The sequence below is a fragment of the Rhinatrema bivittatum genome, chromosome 10 (assembly GCF_901001135.1).
Source record: "Rhinatrema bivittatum chromosome 10, aRhiBiv1.1, whole genome shotgun sequence".
In the NCBI taxonomy this organism is placed as follows: domain Eukaryota; kingdom Metazoa; phylum Chordata; class Amphibia; order Gymnophiona; family Rhinatrematidae; genus Rhinatrema; species Rhinatrema bivittatum.
Window position 1 is genome coordinate 85851317 of NC_042624.1, and position 22170 is coordinate 85873486.

General features: G+C 43.2%; 2 protein-coding genes across 2 annotated transcripts in view; both read left to right on the forward strand.

Annotated features, from left to right (window-relative positions):
• The window catches only part of BCL10 (BCL10 immune signaling adaptor), a 57463-nt gene extending 48460 nt beyond the window's left edge, over positions 1-9003 (forward strand). The window contains exon 4 of the mRNA XM_029617775.1: positions 8878-9003. Coding sequence (XP_029473635.1) covers positions 8878-8885 — 8 coding nt within the window. The 3' untranslated portion in view covers positions 8886-9003. The remainder of the gene's footprint in view (positions 1-8877) is intronic.
• C10H1orf52 (chromosome 10 C1orf52 homolog) lies at positions 6323-10903 on the forward strand. The gene is made up of 3 exons (XM_029617776.1): positions 6323-6596; positions 8878-9088; positions 10333-10903. The coding sequence occupies exons 1-3, from the start codon at positions 6324-6326 to the stop codon at positions 10407-10409; spliced, it is 561 nt and encodes a 186-aa protein (XP_029473636.1). The 5' UTR covers position 6323; the 3' UTR covers positions 10410-10903.
• Positions 10904-22170: the final 11267 nt, after the last annotated feature.

Genomic DNA, 22170 nt, shown 5'->3' on the forward strand with positions numbered 1-22170 from the left:
AAGGGTGATGATTACATGGTTTTCCTCGATGACAAAAGGAAAAAAAATCACAGACAACTTTACTAAAATTCCTCAATGGTTTGAAAACATTCCTGACTCTTTTGAAACCAAATAGGATACTTTTCAAAAGGCAACGTTCTGATATCTTAAATATCATCTACCATATTTATTTATTTGTGGTTTTTATATACAGGATGTCGTAGGATAACATCAGTTCGGTTTACATTATAACTTCAGAGTCAGCAAAACAGAGGCTTTACATAGAACTTATAGGAAAACAGTGAATAAAATTAAATAAACTATTTAATGAACGAGACTTAAATAGAGGTTGTTGGATAACTGAGATGATATTGAGAGAAATGATTGGGGGATGGAGTGGGGGGAAGAAAGAAAAGGGGGTAGAGGGGGGATGAAGATGGATGGAATGTATAGAGGGGATAGGGGTTGTATATTGCATATAGGAAGGGGAATGAAGAGTTGAAAGGGTTGCATGGGGGAGGGAAAGGAGGAGTTGCAAAGATTGCAAGGAACTATTTACAATGGATGCATTGGGGAGGAAGTAGCATATATGATTATAAAACTATATACAAAGTGTACATTATTGAAGATATGTAAGTCAAGACATGAAGTTGAAAATCCAAGATGGTAGCAACTAAGAGAGGGGGTTATCTTATGAGGGATCGTAAAGTTAGAACTGAGGGATCTGTTAGGGGCAGGGACGCGGGAGAGGAGGGGTGGTGAGGGTAGAGGCATTGTGTGGCAGGAAGAGTGTTTTGTTGGCAAAGAAGTTTGAAGGGTGAGCAAAATGAGTGAGTTTTGGTGATATGTACTATTTGAATGCCTTCGTGAAAAGCCATGTTTTGCGTTTTCATTTAAATGTTTTATGGCAAGCCTCTTGGCGTAGATCTACTGGCATAGTGTTCCAAAGGGTTGGTCCTGATACAGAGAGTAGATGAGCTCTAGTTGCGGCCAGTTTTTGGTGGTTTTGTGAGAGAGGGTTAGCATTGTTGCATGATATTGGTGTCTTGTGGGTCTCTTGGCTTGGTGGAATTTAAGGGAACCGTTAAGCCAGTACATTTCTGGGTTGTAAAGGGCTTTGTGAATGAGAGCGAGGGATTTCTACTGAATACGAGAAGTAATAGGGAGCCAGTGAAGGTTCATGAGTATGGGGGTTATATGCTCATTTCTGCGTGTGTTGGTTATGATTCGAGCAGTGGTGTTTTGTAGAATTTGTAGGGGTTGTGTGACATTCTTAGGTAACCCCAAGAGGAGGGAGTTACAGTAGTCAAGTTTGGATAGAATTGTTGCTTGAAGTACAGTGCAGACTTCAGTGGGGTGTAGAAGAGGTTTCAGTTTTTTGAGGGTTTGGAGTTTGAAGAAGCCATCTTTTAGGGTATTGCTGATGAACTTCTTTAGATTAAAGCTATTGTCAATGATGACCCCTAGGTCTCTGGCATGTTGGGAAAGCTGAAAGGAGGGTGGTGGGAGAGATGATAGGGGGGGGCGTGATGTGACTTGGTGACGTGATTAGCATAATTTCAGTTTTAGTGGTGTTAAGGGAAAGATGAATAGAATTTAGCAGTTTGTTGATTGAGAGGAGTGTGGAGTTCCAGATTTTTAAGGCATTCAGGAGAGTGTCTGAGATAGGGATAAGTATCTGTACATCGTCTGCATAGATGAAGTGGGGTAGCTTGAGGCTGGAGAGGAGATGACAGAGAGGAAGGAAGTAAATATTAAAAAGGGTGGATGACAGGGAGGATCCTTGTGGGACTCCTTGGTTAAGAGGAATGGCTTTGGATTCATGATTTCCTATTTTAACTTTGAAATTGCGGTTACTGAAGTACGATCGGAACCAGTTTAGGGCCGATCCGGAGATACCAATCTCAGAGAGGCGTTGCAGGAGAATGTGATGGCTAATAGTATCAAAGGCAGCTGAGATGTCAAGGAAGGTGAGATTCCTCCATATGAATTCCTCCTTTGAACCTGGGCCGTGTAGCCATTCTAAAACATTCCACCTTTTCTGAAGCTGCTAATCAGCCTTTCCCTTGAGGAAAGCAGCCTTCCTGATCTGCTTAAGTGGGCATCCCTCTGCCCACTGCTTAAGAAACCAAACTTGGATCCCTCTGTTTTGACCAAATATAGGCCTGAGTTATCCTTGTGATTTATAACTAAGCTGCTTGAATCAGAGGTGTTAAAACGAGCTGAATGTGTAGAAAATCATATTCTAAACCAATTTCAGTTTAGATTTAGATGGCCCTTAAGTACCACAATTCCAGCAGGAGAGGCCTTGAATCCACCCAGAGTTTTGTGCTTGTGATGCTGAATATATTGTCTGCTTTTGATACAGATGACCATAAAATGATGTACAGATGGAAAGAAATTGATATTTCAGGTACTGTCTAGCAATGGTTTCATTCCTATCTAATTGACAACAAAGGATAACTGTTGAAGGAGAAGATTCTGATTGGTTCTTAATGTACGCTGGAGTTCCTCAGGGATTGGCTCTTTTGGCCCTGCTTTTAATACGAAATACTTTTTAAATATATAATAGCACTTGACAGAGTGGGAGCATGTGTCTAATTTATGTTCCATATACCGCATTTATGCCAATGATGTCCAGTTTTTTATTCCATTAGACAATCTTGGTCAGATATTTCAACCTCAATTTCCAACTGTCCGAATAACATCCAAATAATGGCTTAGCTATAATCTAATCAAAGAACGGACGTCCGGAGACAATAGTTCCGAGATATGGAGCGTAAATACAGTGGAACAGTGAGTAGTGTGAAGTAACGTACATCGGAGCGAGGTAAATAATTTTTGTAGTGGGAGATTCTCATGGCAATACTCCCCTGAAGAAAAACTCAGGTCTGAAACACTGATGAGTCGGGACATAATTTTTATCTTTTAAGGAAGCCAACACTTAAAGAACATCTGATGGTACCCGCTTTAATGTTCAACAGACTGTTCAATTTAAAAGCTTATTTCTACTGCTTTAAAAGCAGAGCTCATATATATCTCGGACATCATAGAAGTTTCAGGACTACACTGAAAAAGCAATTCTTTTTAAAAAAAAAATTTTCAAAGAAATTGAATATATGGAGGTGGCAGGAGTTTAATGATTATAAACCAATACAATTTGGTGCGGGGACACCTACACATTCATATGAAACCTTCTGCTCTTCCTAAAAACATTTTTAAAGACTATCTAGATGAAATAAAAAGATTGGAGGTAAAATATTCAGTTCCATAGTTATGTGTAGGTTTTTGAAATTAAGATATCAACTTTGAATATATTTCATAACTCTTTTGTAAAACAAATTATTCACTTTGCAGTGACAGAACAATTTTTTGTTCTTTGATTGGATTGTAAATTAAGAGGTTTGCTGTGTACAGTGGTGTTCATTTATAGATTTTAGCTATAATCTAGCCTTAAAGCTTGTGAGAACTGAAATTATAGTTATCCAACGCATGAACCTAATTGAGGTCCCTTTGACATTCAAATGGAGGGCACTACACTCTTTTTTTTATCTTGGCGTGCACGCAGCTTAGGGGTATTTATTGATTCCAAGCTAGATTGTTTTCCTCAATTTAGAGTAATGGTACATGTTGGGTTTTATAAACTGTGCTTAAGAGCTCTGAAACCGCTTTTACTCTCACAATTTTTGGACAATAGTGGAAGCATTTTTACTGACTGCACTAGATTACTGCAGTTCATGGTACATTGGCCTTCCTGATTCTTCAATTAAATTGCTGCAATTACTGTAGAATGCAGTAGCTAGATTAATCACTAGCACTACCAGAAATGACAATATCTCAGCTATTCTTTTCTGCCTTCTTTGACTTCTTATTCAATGGAGAATCAAGTGCAAAGTTGCCATGTTGGCCCACAAGCTCTTAATTCTAAAAACGCTGCTGTGAGCAACTTTAGTACTCGGGCATATGAACCAACCAGATCCCTGAGGCTCTCACAGAAATCATTACTAGCTATACCCCCTATTAAACAGGCAAGACTAGAATATTAAATCTGCACTGAAAACATACTCTTACAAAACAAGCTTTTTTTAAATTTTAATTTTGACTATATCTTTTATTACAATGGTTTATTATCTCTGTTTTAATTCTCAAACCTTGGTGAAATTTTTTTTATTTCACAGATTTTATATTTTTGAGCAATACTTTTTTGGTGGTCTGTTTTTAAAAGCTTATGTACGACTGTGTATGTTGAACTGTGAACTGCTTTAGCTTAACACAGTAGTGGCCAATAAATAAATAACAACCAGGCCGATTCAGAAAAACGCACGGGACAGCGGGCGAGCACCCGCTCTTCCAGCACGCACAGAGGCCACTCTCCTGGGCATGTGATTCAGGAGGGTGGCCTATGCAAATTAGGGCCCGCAGTAAAAGGCGCTAGGGACGTGCAGGAGCGGCGGCTATCAGCGAGTTTGAAAGCCGACACTCAATTTTGCTGGTGTCTGTTCTCAAACTCACTGACAGCCACAGGTTCGGAAAACGGAGGCCGGCATAATTGGGGCCTCAGCCTTAATATCGCCATGATATTAAGTCGAAGGGTGCACAGAAAAGCAGTTTTTACTGCTTTTCTGTGCACTTCCCCGGTGCCAGCAGAACTTAATGCCAGCCTTTGGGCTGTTGTTTAATTTCTGAAAGTAAAATGTGTGGCTTGGCTGCACATTTTACTTTCTGTATCGCGCGGGAATACCTAATAGGGCCATCAACATGCATTTGCATGTTGCGGGCGCTATTAGTTTCGGGGAGGGGGGTGTTGGACGCGCATTTGACATGCGCGTCCAAATGCAGGTTAACAGTGCCGGAGAGCACTGTACTGTATCGGCCTGAATGTGGTATATCTGTTGCAGTGCTCTGAACCTAGATGGCTATCAGCCAATGGTCACAGCTCCTGGAGTTTTGCCTCCCACTAGTAGGTTTTCTGCTGGGCTAGGAGGAAGGGGAATGCTCAGCATAGGCCTGTGATAGGCTCTGTGGTTAGAGTCTGCCAGCCAGTCTCTCAGGCCTCCTGCCCCAGCTTTTTTTTTTTTATTTAATTGGTTTTGTAACAGCAAAGGAGGGTGGCAGAGAGGAGGAGGAGGCAGCATTTTGGATAGTAGTAGCTAAAAAGATTACTCCTGTTTTTCTCTGCATATTCCTCTTTGGTTTGTTAGTTTTGACTAGACTTTAAATTCTACATCCACCAACGAGATGGTATGTAAATTAAAGCCCACAACGGGGAATGTATCAGAAAAACGTCAGTCCCATAACTTGAAAAATTTTTACTTTATCAAACTTATCATTTTGCTAAATAAGTTTTAGAAGAGGTAGTTTCACATAGCTCTGTCCCTGAACATGTAGTACTAGAGTGGGCCAGGACACTTAGCTGTATATACAGGTGCTTCAATATCAGGTTGGTAATTTAGAATGATACGGACTATAAATTCTTCAGAACTGTGCCTACCTTAAGTGTGTTATCAATGTTTAGTAGTAACATTTTGTAAATGTCTGGGCTTACAATGAACCTAATACTGAGCTAACAGCCAATAACTGAAAGGAAATATGAACAGGCTTGAAAGACAGAATTCCAAACTATGTCTAAAATCTAAACTGGGTTAATGTATAATTTCTGGAATTCAAAAGGCTATGGGACAAAAACAGAAGATGCTAGCTGTCTTCAGAACCGAAATGGAGAAACTCTTTCTGTAACACCTATCGTTCATGTTTAGGCATGGCGAAGCTGTGGCTATCACCCTATAACTAAACTATACAACAAAATAAAGGATAGGTAAACCTAAAAAAAAAAATTCTGGGCAGTCTAGAAAGTCCATTTTGGTCTTTATGTGCCGTCCTTCATTATGTTATGTAATTTAAATACTTGAGAAGGTTATTATCGTTAAAATTGCACCACACTTAATTATTCTAGGGGCACAGCCAACAGGTAAGCTTAAAAAAAAAAAAAAGGAATAAAGCTGATTGGCTTTTTGAAGATGGTCTCTCATCTTCACCTTAAAAAAATAAGCGCACATTTTCATTTCCAAAAAAGTAATTAGCGATACGTTGCCAGTTTATCAGCAGGTGCCTTACTGGCTACAGAGCAGTTCCACACCGTCAAAGAATCATTGCCGTCATAAAATAATTTAACAAGCAGCCCCTGGGAGCTCTCCTCAGCACACGGCTGGCAAGCATCCTGCAGCAGCCCACGTGTGGCGCCGCCTCTGAGAGCCGGAAGTGCAGGGGCGGGCAGGCGCGGCCGGAATCGGTCCTCCCCGGGCCTGCTCACTGGCGCTCACGGTTTCCTCCGGAAGCGGTGAGTGATGCGCCCGAAGCTCGCTATGGCGGCGGCAGAGGAGAAGGACCCGCTTAGTTATTTTGCCGTTTACGGCAGTAGCAGTTCGGACTCTGATAGCGGTAGCGAAGAGCCAGCGACGCGGGTACCCGAGTTGGTGGTGGAGAGCCAGGCCCAGGCCGGGAAACGGTTACCCAAGCCGGACGAGCTCTTCCAGAGCGTGGCGCGACCCTCCTTTCTTAGCAACCCGCTGAATAAGCAGATCGACTGGGAGCGGCGGGTGCTGCGGGCCCCGGAGGAAGTGAGCAGATCCGGGCCCCTCAATTCGAGGGGCGCCTCCTTATTCGTGTAGTGGCGGACAGCTGCTTCCCTTCAGCTCGGTTGAACAGCCTGATTCGGTCCAGTACACTGCATGCATGGAGCTGTAGTTCTGCTTCCCCCCCGTCCCCCATTGCTTTCACTAAGAAAAGCAGGACTACAAATCCATGCATGCAGTGGGGTAAAACCAGAACAGGCCATGGCTTAGAAATATCTTCCCCAGTTCTCTTCTTTCTGTGCCTCCCAACCCGTTGCTCTCCCTCCACCGCACCACCTAACCCTTCTCACTATGAAGAGGTGCTAACCACAAAAGAGCAAGAGGAGACCTTGAGCTGGTCAACCACCACTGGTGCCTGCCTGCCAGCCAATCAGATGTTTGCTGGTGTGATCAGCTGTTTCAGCCAGCAAACATTTGATTGGCTGCCTGCTAGGTAAGGCCAGGAAGGAGCAAATCAGCAGGGTCTGATGCTGGGAGTAGCAGCAGGTGAAAGAGAATAAACTTGGAGCCTGTGTGAGGGTGTGCACTCACAGGTCCCCCCTTTCTACATAGGCTTCCTAATACCAACGATAACATGCATGTGGTTTATTGCTGCCACACTGTATGCCCATCTAGGACCAGAAAAGGGGGGGAGATACAAAGTGAAAGCTCACTGAGTGTACGTTTTGGTGTGTCTCGGGGACAAAAATGTAATCATATTGAGAGCCCTCTTTTCTTTGCTAGTGCTTGCTGCTGTAGTCCTGAGTACTCAGTTGTGGAGTTAGTCTCACCAAACTGCAGCCTGTGAATACCACCCACTCCCAGCCACACCAGTCCCTGGTCCTCACTGGCTGTAAGGTTTTGTTTTTTTTTTGTTTTTTTTTAATGAATGGATATAGTGTTTTGTTTTGTTTTTTTAAATACTTGGCTGTTTTCTTCTGTTCCTTTGGGCTGACGGCTGTTTATTTTAAACATTTAGACCCTGCCTATCCAAGATGCTAGGTAGGGTATACATGGGCTTAAGCCTTCCTTAATTGGTAGTGTACCTGGTTTTTACTGTGGTATTTTGTTTGGTTTTATCATCAGTTTATTTTTAGCTGGATTGTTTTATGTTTTAGAATTGTAATTGTCTGAGAATGTTGTTTGTAAAAATGGGAAAGACATATTAAAAAAAAATAACTAGGTCTTATCTACCCTTATTTTATATCTTCTCTCCCCAACTCAACCCAATCTTTGCACCAACAGTACTCTGCTGGCAGCTACATACCACAGCTCTGTTTGGAAGCTGGCTGATGTGGACCCTAAATCCCATCACTAGATGTTGCCATTGCATAATGACTGAGTCTTTCTTCCACCAGGGACTGTGAACACTACCTACACAGCATTCCTGGCTGGCCCTGGGAGCAGAAGACCTTACTAGGGAATCAAAACCACACACTCTGCATGAGGCAGCCCAAGAGTCTACCATTTTAGTAGAGTTCTAGTAGCTGTATTAGTCCTATAGAAAACTGGATTCTTAATAGATTGTGATACTGGCTATTTGGAACAACATGAGCATTATTTGGAGGTTATTCAACAGGAGCTTATGAAAGTACATAGATCTATTTTTCTGAGGTCATCTAAAGATGACACAGCCTTAAAAGCTCATGTACAGTATCAGCGGGTAACTCTTTTGTTGGGTCAATATCGGTCAGCAAAGAATCTTAGCATACAACTTTTTTCATTTTGACATGATGCATACCAATCATGTTTCATCTTTAGCTGTGGTTTTTGGAGTGTGGATTCCTTTTTAGCTTTTGGTTCTGAAGAGGAATCCACAATGTACTGTGCAAAACATTTTGGGGTAGATTTTAAGAGCTTACGCGCGTGTCCATGTGCGCGCACATGGACACGCAATTTTATAACATGCGCACGCATGTTATAAAATCAGGGGTCGGCGCACGCGAGGGGGTGCACTGAGCCGCGCTGCTTCCTCCGTTCCCTTCCCCCCAGCCCTACTCTAACCCCCCCAAAATGTTTATCCTACCTTTTGCACCTGTCTCTGGCACTCGATCCTCCAACACAGCAGCAATGGCCACTCTGTTGGAGGCCTCTGGCCCTGCCCCCGGACTGCCCCTTTTGTAAAGCCCCGGGACTTACGCGCGTCGCCGGGCCTTTTTAAAATAGGCCCGGCACGTGTAGACCTGTTATTTTTCGTTAAAAATTATCCTGAATTTTTTTTTTTTTTTAAAGTTAACTGCATAGCTTGCTACCTGGACAACATTTATTAAATATCTTGTTCCTACAGCCCCCTAAGGAGTTCAGAGCATGGAAGACTAACGCAGTACCACCACCTGAGACCTACCAAGCTGAAGAAAAAAAGGTTCCCCCTCCTGAACTGGATATGGCCATAAAGTGGTCCAACATTTATCAGGACAATGGTGATGATGCTCCACAGAGCACAAAGCAAGCATACTTTGTAGCAGAAGAAGAAAAGGATGAAGAGCCACCCGAAGCAGGTAAGAATGCGTGCCGAGACATGAAAGCAGCAACACCCCCCCCCCCCCCCCTTCTGCAGAATTGAAAGCTATGCCATGCTGAAGGAGCTGGAATTAAGGCTGAGCAAACAAGTTGTAGGCGATGCCTTTTTATTGGACACATTTTATATATCTGACAAGCTTTCAAGGGTTGTCCTCTCCATCAGGTCAGCAAAGAAACAGCACAGTTACACTGGGCTTAAAGAGTACAGTCCTCTAGGTCTTAGGCTGCCTGCATATGCCATTATAGCTCGGTTATGGAAGGAATGAAATGCTTGAGATGATAACAGTTAAACTTTGCAGTTGAAAAGGCCTATATTTGATAATGGGTGAGAGCGTCAGTGAGCTTAAGTCCTTTTTTTTTTTTTTGTGATTCAGTGTTTCGTCATGCTAATTTCAAATGGTTTAGTTCTTGTGTAGTTCTAAAATTCTCCTCCAGTATCCTGATTGAAAGGTCTTCCTTCGAGAAGCACTCACATACTGAGCAGTCATTTGTTTTTTCTCTGTAATATTTTGTTATGTTTGGTCTATGAAGACTGAGTCTTGTCCTTAATTATTGGCTTATTTCACTAGTGTAGCATCCTTCTTCCTATTGTATTGCATTGGATCATGTATACAATATTCATAAATGTGCAGGAATGTGAACCTCTGAGAAATATTCTTTTTTTTTTTTTTTTTTTTCTCACTGTTTTTGCTTTGTTTTTGTTCTATCTTTTGCTTTTATTTCTCTCTCCTTTAAAGGCAGTATTTCCACTAGTTCCCCTCTCCCCCTCCTCCCATATTAGTATGATTGACCGAAATGGTGTCTTTGGCAAGCCCCCAGAGTCAGGGCACAACCATAAATAGAATGTAAAAAAAAAAAAATAGTGAGTTACATCTCAGTCCTAAACCCATAACTGTGGAAATAAGGGTGTGGTTTGTATACCTGCTAGCATGTTTGGCTTATTGTTAAAAGACTACACAGTACCTGAAAGTAATCCACTTTGAAGTGCAGAAAAACATAATTTATTTAAATACATAAAATGGCACAATTTGCATATGAAACTGCTGTTTTAATTTCTTCTGAATAATTGACATATAAGTTGGTGCTAGGACATGATTTAACTGAGCCAATCCATCCACAGCAATATTTTGAAGTTAGCAAAACTGAGTTGTCAGGAGATCATTAGTCCCGTATGCACCGTCATTTTTTCTATAGTTGTAACCTATACCGTCTTTTATTTAAGATGATAACAAAGATGAACCAACTTCTGCTAAGAAACGCAAACTAGAGACAGAGGAGCGAGCAAAGAAGAGAAAATAGCATCTCCTTGGAGATCTGAAAAGAGAGGCTCTGCCAAAGTACTTCAGGTCTCGAACTGGACACGCAAATTCACCAAAATTATTCTTCCAGATAATCGTGTAGGACTTTTATTTAGAATGTACCGTACATCATCTAATGTACCAGATGCCATGGGCGTATGCAGTGATAGGTGCTGTTCGTACTGTGCAGCGGTTTTAAAAGAAGAATTTTTTTTTTTTTTTAGCAGTTTGAAATAGACCTGAAATCTTTTTGTAATGTTGTCGATGTCTGTGAATCGTGTGAGGTTTTGGCAGTATTTTGCTTGTCTACAAGCTGAGCATCACGCAGTCAGCCACACTGCACGCTTTCTTACACTACTCTAGAAACCTTTTATAAAGGTGTAGAAAGACAACATGCGTTAATCTAATGTCTCTGTGACTGTGCTGCAGAGTTGTATTAGAAATGTGTGTACAAAATGTAAATAGATCACTGGAAATAAATTTGTATTCCAAACACACTGTGCGCAGCTCATCCATTGTGTTCCTGAAAAATGGGTTAATTCTATGTATCAGCTGCTAATGGACTTTACACTAGGAGGTCCTTTTCTTGGTGTTCAGTGAAGAACTGTAATTAAAGCTAACGGCTTCATTCATTAGAACGGCTACAGAACTAGAGAGACATCTGGCAAAGCATCACTTGGACTGAGTTCTGTTATTCAGTATTGTTTTCTGCCATACAGGCCGATACAGAAAACGCGCGGGAGAGCGGGCAGGCCACTCTCCTGGGTGCACGATTCAGGAGGGTGGCCTATGCAAATTAGGGCCTGCGGTAAAAGGAGGCGCTAGGGACACTAGCGCGTCCCTAGCGCCTCCTTTTTGACAGGAGTGGTGGCTGTCAGCGGGTTTGACAGCCAATGCTCAATTTTGCAGGTGTCTGTTCTCAAACCCGCTGACAGCCAACGGGTTCGGAAAATGGCCGCCGGCATAATTGAGCGCCCGTCTCTTGATCCGCGGGCCGATTTTTTTTTTTTTTTTTTTTTTTTTTTAACTTTTAGGGCCTCCGACTTAATATCGCTATGATATTAAGTCGGAGGGTGTACAGAAAAGCAGGTTTTTCTGCTTTTCTGTACACTTCCCCGGCGCCGGAGAAATTAACGCCAGCCTTTAGGCAGGCGTTAATTTCTGAAAGTAAAATGTGTGGCTTGGCGTATCGGCCTGCTGGTGTTTATACAGACTGAACATAGTACATTCTTTTGTCCTGTCCCAGCCACTCAAAGTTTGTTTGATTAATGAAAGGGGAAGCTCTATCCTTCTTGGTCTTCATTAGGTACCATATGACATGGACAATTGACGGTTAATGCCATAGTTCCTTACATTATCCTCTTTCTCCTTGATCATGCCTTTTGCTCCTGTGGACCCTAAGAGAGCTTCAGGTGCCTGGCAGATGTGATTCTACTGCTTTGATTCTGCCAGAAGATGGGTTCCCACTACCACTAACCTAGATTCCCCAGTGGCCTACAACCAGAGAATCTGTTGTAGAATTGCAGAATTAAAAGGTGATTGAGCTCTCTTAACTGATGGAAGAAATGCCCATGTTAAAGCTTGAATAGAAGCTTATTTTTAAGACTGGATGTGCTTCTCAATTCCCAAGAAATGATGCCCAAATTATTCACTCCTGCTTGACAGTAGGATGGTGTTTGAAGTTTGCAAGTGCAGTTTCATAAATGAATACTTTATTACTTTTATTTAAACTGTATCCCACTTTTACAAAGCAGCTCAAAGTGATCTTAGTCTAAAACATTCAAACAATATAATTATTACAAAAACAAATCCATCAATAACCGTATGCACTCAGTACAATCCATGCAAACAGTAAAAATATCCATAAGAGACATAAGAGCACATGCTGAACCCCTGCAGGAACTGGAGCATCCCATGACCCTGCAAGGATTTCTCATGCAAGTCCATGGAAGGTTAAAGGGCAGAATAGCTCTTTGGGATTCACATGCTAAGGGGTCAGACTTATGAAGTGAGCAAACGTAAGCTAGAAAAGGTTAAAAAGCCTGCAAGGCAACTTGCAAACCATTTGCCTCAAGGATAGGGAAAGAAAATTAAATTCACAGAAAAAATTGTGCAAGCAAAAACTTGTATATGAGGTAATGCCCCAAAGGGCTAAATTTGAGACCCCACAATGAATCAACATCATAACTGAAATTCTACTAAGTGATATTCCAGCTGCAAGTTTAGTATCTCGGCAATAACCTGTCCAAGCTACTCTAAGCCTTTTCTAAGTGTTATATCCCGATGGCCAAGTGAGGTTGCACAGCATTGAGGAAGTGAACTGAGCATGCATCAGCGCCTTTTTGTATACGTTTTGACTTGCACATTAACTTTGCACTAGAGGTGTATGGCGTTTTTATACCTGCCAAAGATATGGAGGCTGTCAGTCATGCTGCAGCATGGCTGGGGGCTATAGCACTGTTAATCTAGCTTGAAGAGCATGTGATGTGCAGAGGTCTTCTTACTGTGCTAACAAACATGCCTTTGGGAGGTTAGTTTTCATTGGCATGACGTTAATTTATAATACATAGATTATCCTTGTAATCTGTGCATCTGCTTGTTATGAAAAGATGTAATTCAAAGGAATCATGTCAACAATGGATTTACAGTAGGATATTGCTTAATTATTGCTGATAGTTTGCTTGCCAGTGCTAGAATTGCTGGCTTTTTATGCTGCATTAACATGGTAACGAGCACTCCTTGTGTAGACAACAAATTACTCAGAATACAACTGCAAAGATCCTTTTTGGGTTAAAGGAATATGATTGTGTAACACTGCCTAGTGGAGCTTCACTGGTTCCCTGATACATATAGGATCTGCTTTTAAGATTTTGTATGTGGATTTCAAGGCCTTCACAGAGACCCCCACTCTCTTTAGCTAATCTTTTATCTACCTATTAGCCAGCTTGATTATTATGCTTATCATGACGTGATTTATTAGAACTTGTAGGTCCCACTAAAATCAGGCTGGAAGGGATAGGTTGCATTTAACTAAGGCCCTGTGTTGCAGAATGCTCTGACATCAGAAATTCGGAAGGAACTAAATTATATTAAATTGCACAAAGCAGTTAAATCCTGGCTTTTTAATAACATGTTATTGTTGGCAGAAAAAGACCAAATAGTCCATCCAGTCTGCCCAGCAAGATTTTTATGGTAGTAAATGCCACGCCAAACAGGTTACCCCCAAGCAACTGTCAAATCCAGAAAGAAATTACTGCTAGTAAACATGTGTAGGGGCGAGCAGCCTTCCTGATAATTCAGACAATGCTGCTTGAACATGCTTTGCATTTTACTTGGCCATAGATGCAGTCCTGTGCTTTATCCCTAATGCAGCTTATCAGTACCCTGGACTGTAAAAATTGGGGTCCAGCGTTGGCTGTCATATGACTGCAGTCCCCCCCCTCCCCCGGTAAAGTCTTTTCTTAGACACTTGAATCAATTCCTTTTTTTTTTTTTTTTAACATGGTCTGTTTTATGGTTTGTGTAGCAGTTAGCATGTTGATTTATTATGATCTGTTTTGTTCATTTTGTCACACAGTAGTTATAAATTTTAATTTACTTATTAGTTTTGGCAGCTGCCTTCATTTTCTTGGAAATGCGACACATTGTTAAACTAAAACACAGGCTTGATATCAAACCCAAACAATCCCAGCATTTCAAGACTGCATCTACTCCATGGAGGGGTTGGAAATTGCCTGATCCCAGGGGACAGAAAAGAGAGCGCGCAGTGTCTTAGAGGAGGGAGTTGCGAAGAACTCAGAGCAAAAGGTGACTGATTATATCAACACAGTAGGGCAGGTAGCGGGTTCTCGTCATGTTACTAGCCTTCTAGCCAACGTACCATAAGAGCCAGGATGCTGGCATACTCGAAACGTTTATTGATCAGTTTTCAGTGGATAAGAATTTGAAAACCGCTGTCTGGAAAAACGGGTATCTTATGGCATAAATCAGGGGTAAACAAACTTTGAGTATCAGCCCCCTCTCTTCCAGCCATACAGTTTGTTGGGCCTCCCACCCACCAAAGTCAGGTTACATATAGATGTGCAGGCGAATCGCGGGGGGATTTTACAAAGCAATGCACTGTGCCGCAATCGGGCCTCCCAGTCCTCTCCAATTGAGGAGAGGGAACTTTCTTACACCCAGCTGTACCCTTCCTCTCTCTTCCCCTCTCCTCCCTGCCCCCTAAACCTACCCCAACTATCCCTAATTTTTTTTATTTTAGTACTTACTTTTCCTTTGGCCGGCACTTCTGCGTGTACCGGGGTTTATGTGCGTAGCTAGGCCCATTATAAAGTGCCCGCAAGGCCTCGCCACACACAAACCTTACAATTTACGAGCGGAGCCCTTTTAAAATCCGGGCTTTTTTTTTTTTAATTTCCCAAGCACCCCTAAAATATTTCAAAACAGCACATGTATCAAACAAAATCCAATGATTAAAACTGATTTTAAAAAGTCCCTGCTGTCCATACGTGGGAACTTCATTTGCAGTCACCCTGAGATTGTCAAGAATTAGGAGGCTTTGGGGCCCCCCAAACTGTATCCTCTCTCTCTCTCTCGTACACTTACTCGCTGGTTCGTTCTCTCTCAAACATACCCATACATACATTCTTTCATATATACCCCCACTCTCGCATACACAGGCTCTAAGTCCCTTCTACTCCCTCCATGCACACAAAAGCTCTTACGCCCCCAGGCAGACCCCCATTCATTCTCACATGCACGCACACAGAGACCGACCCAGATAGGCACCCATTCTTTCACATGCACACAGAGGCTCACAGGCAGGCCCTCATTCTCTCTCTCACACACACACACAGAGACTCACAGGCAGGCCCTCATTCTCTCTCTCTCTCTCACACACACACACACACACACACACACACACACATTCTCTCTCTCACACACACACAGAGACTCACAGGCAGGCCCTCATTCTCTCTCTCTCTCTCTCACACACACACGCTCACAGGCAGGCCCTCATTCTCTCACACACAGACTCACAGGCAGGCCCTCATTCTCTCACACACACACAGACTCACAGGCAGGCCCTCATTCTCTCACACACACACAGACTCACAGGCAGGCCCTCATTCTCTCACACACACACACACACAGACTCACAGGTAGGCCCTCATTCTCTCACACACACACACAGACTCACAGGCAGGCCCTCATTCTCTCACACACACAGACTCACAGGCAGGCCCTCATTCTCTCTCACACACAGACAGGCCCTCATTCTCTCTCTCTCTCACACACACAGACTCACAGGCAGGCCCTCATTCTCTCACACACAGACTCACAGGCAGGCCCTCATTCTCTCACACACACACTCACAGGCAGGCCCTCATTCTCTCTCACACACAGACAGGCCCTCATTCTCTCTCTCTCACACACACACAGACTCACAGGCAGGCCCTCATTCTCTCTCTCTCTCACACACACAGACTCACAGGCAGGCCCTCATTCTCTCACACACACAGACTTCACAGGCAGGCCCTCATTCTCTAACACTCACACACAGCCAGGCAGGCCCTCATTCTCTCACATGCGCACAAACAGAAAGGCCCCCAGGCAGGCACTCATTCTCTCTCAAAACACACACAGACAGACCCCCCCAAGCAGCACCCATTCTCTCTCAAAACACACACAGAAAGACCCCAGGCAGGCACCCATTCTCACACACGCACGCACACAGAGACCGACCCAGATAGGCACCCATTCTTTCACATGCACACACACACACTCTCACAGGCAGGCCCTCATTCTCTAACACTCACACACTCTCACAGGCAGGCCCTCATTCCTCGTTTTTTCATTGGTATTGTTGTACTTCCAAACTTGGGTTCATTTATTTCTAGTGTTTTATAGACTGAAATGGCCCATCCAGTCTGCCCGGTAGCTATTGTATGCATAGGTACCCACCGTACACCACATTCTCCCATGGAACCCAACACCCATTCCCGCTGTCTCTTTTAGGACTGTAACTGCCATTCCTTGCAGGTGACCTTCTAGGAAGCACAACGCAGCCCTATCACTGCTGTTCTGGTCTGTAGCTGCCACTCTGTGCAGGTTACTCCAGTGCTTCATTATCGTTCTCTTCCCACTAGGGATGCTCTGTGTTTATCCCATGCTTTTTTTTTTTTTAAGTCTAGTACTGTTTTATCTTCCTGTCTGGGCTTAGAAATTAAATTTCTCTGCATATTTTACTTCTGGACCGGAACTGGAATGATAAATATTTTTTGAAAAAATGTCAGATAAGTGACAGTTCTGGTCAGTTATGATTAGAAAAAGACGGAATGGTTTAGATATTACTTACTCTCTCTAACTATTTGTGGTAATAACATGCAGGCTTATAATCTGTATTGTAATTATTACATCCATAATCAAAAGAAAAATCCTTAGACATTACATTAACAAATAGTAACGTTTATGGAGACCACAGAGTCAAAGAAAAGGTTTGGCAAAACTAAGGGAACCCCAATCTACCCAACAATTTACCCTCACAATGAGCCTTACTGCCTTGATAGAAATAAACACATTCGCTCCCTAACTCCTGTGCTGTACATGTCAAGTCATCTTGTTCTGTTGGATAGGTTGTGCAATTCCTGCCTGTGTGAATGATGTGCAGTGACAGGGAAACATAGAAACATGGGTTTATTTGGTTTGATCTTTTATTCTTTAAATTTCCTAGATGCATGAGGCCACGGTTGAGTCCTGAGACAATTCATCCTTGTATCTTTCGCCCTCTCAGAACTACGGGCTGTGTTGACATAAGGACTGAACAGCACATGTATTTTCTGCGCTCACCTGCGTATGTGAGTCGTGCAGGTACAGCCTGTCTACACACAGCTTAATGCCTCCAAAGTCTGAAGGTTCACGTATTCCTGTTACACTGTTTGCAAAATTTGTGATCTTTTACGGCATTTGTTTTCTGGATAAAATGTGAAATATAAGTATGGTACATAGAGTATCCATGTCATTTCTTGTCATCTGAGATGAGGCTAGATAATTGTATAGCTTCAGTACAGACATGTTTCTATGTTGTGCCGACAGCAAAACCCCATTGGTATCTGCTTAGCAAAATGTATTTGTTAAAAGGTAAGAACAAGACAGGAATAACAATAGTAATGATAATATAAATTATGCACCTGTTTAATACTTCTGTCCCAAATATCTAAAAAGGGCTCTATATGTTTAGATAATGTAGTCAATTTAACAATTTTTTTTAATGTTATTACTGTGTAGCTGGCTGCCGCACCATAATAACAACTTAGAAAATCAGGTGAAAGTTGATGTTTCAAAAAGCTTCAAAATGCTTTTGAGTGCTAGAAGGATGCATTTTATGCAAGGTCCAAAGCAGCTTAGTTCTACTTAGCAATTAGCTATCACTTCCTAGCCTTTTAAAGCCAGCACTTTCTAATTGGTTTTATAGCTTATTATTGTACACTGATTATTCAGTATTAAGAGATGTGCATTTGTTTGAAATGCATGGTTTAAATGCAGCGAACGAGACCATTTTTGTTTCATTCATGGACCCCCCCCAAAACAAATGGAGGGTGCCCAAAAATTAAACATGAATTTTAGTTTCATCTGTTTATTTCCTATTCAAGTCAATGGCCCATTGAAGAGTTCTGCAGTAAAGGCTAGATTTTCAAAGATGCGCCGGTGCCCGGCGTGTGCACGTTATAAAATACGATTCCCGCGCACAAACATGCGCCCGATTTTTATATCGGTGTGTGCGGGTCACGACTCGCGTGCGCAAAGGGGGGATTTTAGTTAAAAACCAAGCGGTGTCGTGATTGGGTTTACACCAGCTCCCTCCCAGTCCGCTCCTACCTTACCTTCCCCCCCCCGAACGTACCTGCTCCTTTGAGCAGCAGTAAGTTCCGTGCGCCGGCTGCTGGTGGGTGCTTCAGCCCCTGCACCCGGCCCACTCCTTTCACAAAGCCTGGGACTTCCACGCGTATCGGAAGGTACGGGCGTGGCCGGGCTGTTGCAAAAATGCACTCGGCGTGTGTATGACCCAGCCCTGCGCGTGTCTCCCGGTTTTTTGTGTGTGCCGGGCTTTTAAAATGTAATCATTAGACTAATAAGCAATGTTGCAAGCGATAAGTTCCTGAGTGAGGTATTAGCCAGGACAGAGCTGAAGTGGGAGAAGAGGGAAAGCAGATAGGACAAAGGACCACTCGAGGTGAAGCTGCCCTGCTCCTGATGATATTCCATGGGGGTCTCTATAGAGCAGGGGGCTTGATGGCATCTTGCCTTGCTGCCAGAACCCTGGTCTACCACCCTGGGTTTTTTCTGCCACTCAGTCTGGCTGCCATACCCCACACTCTTCACTTCAGCTGTTCTTGCCCCTGTGGGTGGCTGCTTTGAACTACTCATAGTAATTTGGGTTCTTCATGCCACTCTGTGTTCTTCTTTGTCTGTCTGTCTGTCTCTGACAGCGCCTGGGTTTATTTTCTGTATCTTTCATGCTTTGTCCCCCCCGTCCCCTGCCCCCCCCTTCATGGTGTTTTAGGATGTTCATGCCACTTTTAGTGCCACTTTGCCCCTTTCATGCTGCTTGTGGGGTTCGTGCCACTGTTATCGGTGCTTTTTGAAGCCTTAGGGTTTTCTTGAGGCTCTCGCTGCTGCTTTGGACCTCGGAGGGGTCTTAGACCAAAAATGGTCTCATTCCTGCCACTGCTGGTACCCCTTTCTTTATTAATTTAATCACTTGTATACCATATTATGTACAATTCTAACCACTTCATACTAAAACATTCATAAAAATACCTAACAAATAAAAACAAAGCAAAAACAAAACCTGCAGCACCAAGCAGAGATTGAATGCTATCAACAGCTGCAAAGTAAACAGCAATAAAGGCAAGAGAAAATACAAATCAACCTGTAAATTAACTTCAGACAGCTTACAATAATGCGTTTATAAACAGCTAGGTACCTTAGGCTATTCGTATCACTTTTGCTGCCACTTTGCCGCAGTCTTGTTGCCTTGGAGCTCTCTTCTCCTTGCTGATGTTGCCTACCCTCAAGTTTCATTAGAATTTATTAGAAAACACCAGTTTTGAAGCTCAAAATAGGCTGCATTGCTTCCCCCATTCAGAGCCGGTGCAAGAGTATTTGGCACCCTAGGCAAACCTTCAGTCATCCACCCGCAGCCCAAACTTACCCATTGGCTCCCTTCTTTGGGTCTCATGCTGGTGGGATTTTACCACCCCCAAAGTTTGGGCACTATAGACGACCACCTAGATTGCCTAATGGAAGCACCGACCCTGCTATGAAATGAATGAAACAAACAATTTTTTTGTTTGTTTGTTTGACTTACAAAACAAATGAACAAACAAATGAAAGTTTTGCCTCTGCACAACCCTATGCAATCATAACCTACAGAGAGCACAATCTGTCAGTTCATAGCACGCCGAAAATCAAAGCTACCTCAGCTATGAAACTAAATTGAACCAAAAGAATCCCAAGTCCAGCAAACAAAACAAGCCTCACCTCATATAACTCACAGCACACAGAAGAACCCATTAATTGGGCTGGAATTTTTAAGTATAGTCAGATTAAAAAAAAACAAAACAAAAACTCTTGTAAGATGTCCCAAGAAATGTTTTCTTTTATATTCTCAAATAACTGCTGATCACGGCTGCTGGCTGCCTGATATTTAGTTTCTTTAGAGAATGGCTGAGGACAGGACAGGAAAGGTTGAGCAGCCATTTTGGGTACAAGATAAAGTCATTTGCACTTAAGGGAAAAGGATTAGTTAACAGTAACAGAACTGCCATGAAAGGTAGACCAGCTTTCAGTGTCAGCCAATGCAGGACAACTGTCAAACTGCTGGATGACCTCCCTGAGCCTTCACCTGAACTGATCTACTACCACCATTCCTTTCTCCAGCACTATGAGAGACAGTTCCTGACCTAGAGACCCAGCCCAATGGATAAGATAGGTGTTTGGGAAGAACCAGGGATACGATACATAATCTCAAAGGTGGGGTTACACTGCAGACAGGGACCATTGAGGTAAAGTTATAAGAAATCAGGTCTTTGCACTACAGAACAATCTGGCCTGTTTTGCTATAGGAAATAAAAAGAAAAAGGGAGTCTATGTGTAGAGACATCAAGGGCAAATGAACTGGAGCGGGATCAGGAGGAGCCCTGCTATCTGTGGCACACCTTTGAATTACATTGGATGAAGGGTTAAGAAGTTGCTGGGGGTGTGGGGGGTGATGGAGAGGAATAAGTAGGCACGAAAGGCAGGTGGTAATGATTTTAAACAGCAGGTTAAAAGCCTGGCTCCAGCGAGGGCCTGCCGAGAAGAGATTCTGACCCGGCGGTTTTAAAGCACTCAGGCTTGGCCATGAAGTCCCTGTGCGATTCAGCAATAACAGTACAGGAGGCTAATAAACAAGGTAGTCTTTATTATTAATATTATTATATTTTTGGTCCAGTGGCTTTTCTCCTGCTCAGCTCAGTCAGACCCGGGCGTTATGAGTGTTTTTACATACTCCTATCTAGTCCAAGCATTACAGTGACAATCCTTTGGCTCCAGAGACCACGCAGTGGTGAACCCTGCCTCAGCATCCCTGGGGGGGGCAAGACACACAAACCCGCTAGTCTTAAGAAGGGGTGCTGCTTGATTTGGTTTTACAGGTTGAGGCAGCAGTTCTGCCTTCCCCAAACACAGGTGTGAAGCACAGCTTGTTCTCAGGGCTGGCACAGGTGGGGCCCTTTCATGTGCTCTCCAGCGAGCTGCTGCTTCTGGCTCTTTGAAGGTCAGCAGTTAAGCCTTCGCATTCTGTTGCTGGCCTCTCGCATTCCTGTCGCAAGCCTGTTTGTTAAGAAACTGGCTGGAATTCAGAATATTTGGCATACCAGCTGTGGGAATCTGTGTCCTGGAGACAGAGCTGTTTGAATCAGTTTTACACAGAGTGACCTCGGACTCCACACTAGTTTGTCAGTATGAAAACAAACCAACTTTGCAACACAAGGTGCAAACCTAAAACTCACTCACTTATTCATTAAGCCCTGGAGCCTGGAGGTGACCTTAATTATACACTTTGCATGGTCATTGATTGCTATTTCTGTTAACAGAGGTAGGTGACTTCTTTTCACAAAAATACTTTACAAATCAGAGGGCAGCTAGGCATGATAAATTAAAAGCCAACCAAGAGAGAGGAAACTGCCGTTCCAGACCATCCTAGGCCTGTGCCTACGGTGACAAAACTCGGGGGGGGGGGCAGCTGATCAGTTGAAGATTCAAGCCCATTGCTTCTCGCTCCAGCCCCTCCCCTCCCAGTAGTGTTTAGGGAACCTGGAAGAAAGGAAGAGCCAAAAGAGTCAGTCTGCTCCCTAATCCTCTTCTCCTATCATTCAAGGGGGTGAGCATGGAGCAGCCAGAGCAACGAGAGATTAGTTTGAGGTTAGGAAGGGCAGAGAGTGAGTGGGAGGGCTGGGTGGTATTTGTGTGTGAGAGAGAGGGGAATATGGTGGGGAGCAGTGTGTGTGTGTGAGAGAGAGAGAGCAAAAGAGAGAGAGAGACAGAAAGAGAAGGAGTTGATGCTGAGTGTGTCTAGTTGTGTCCCCAAGTTCTTAGGAGGTTAGGACATGAATGCAATGGGTGTAAGACTAGAACATGATAGGGACACTTCCCCCCACCCCTCCTCTATTATAATTTACATTCCCCCCTGCCCCAACCACCAAACCCCTGATCCCAGC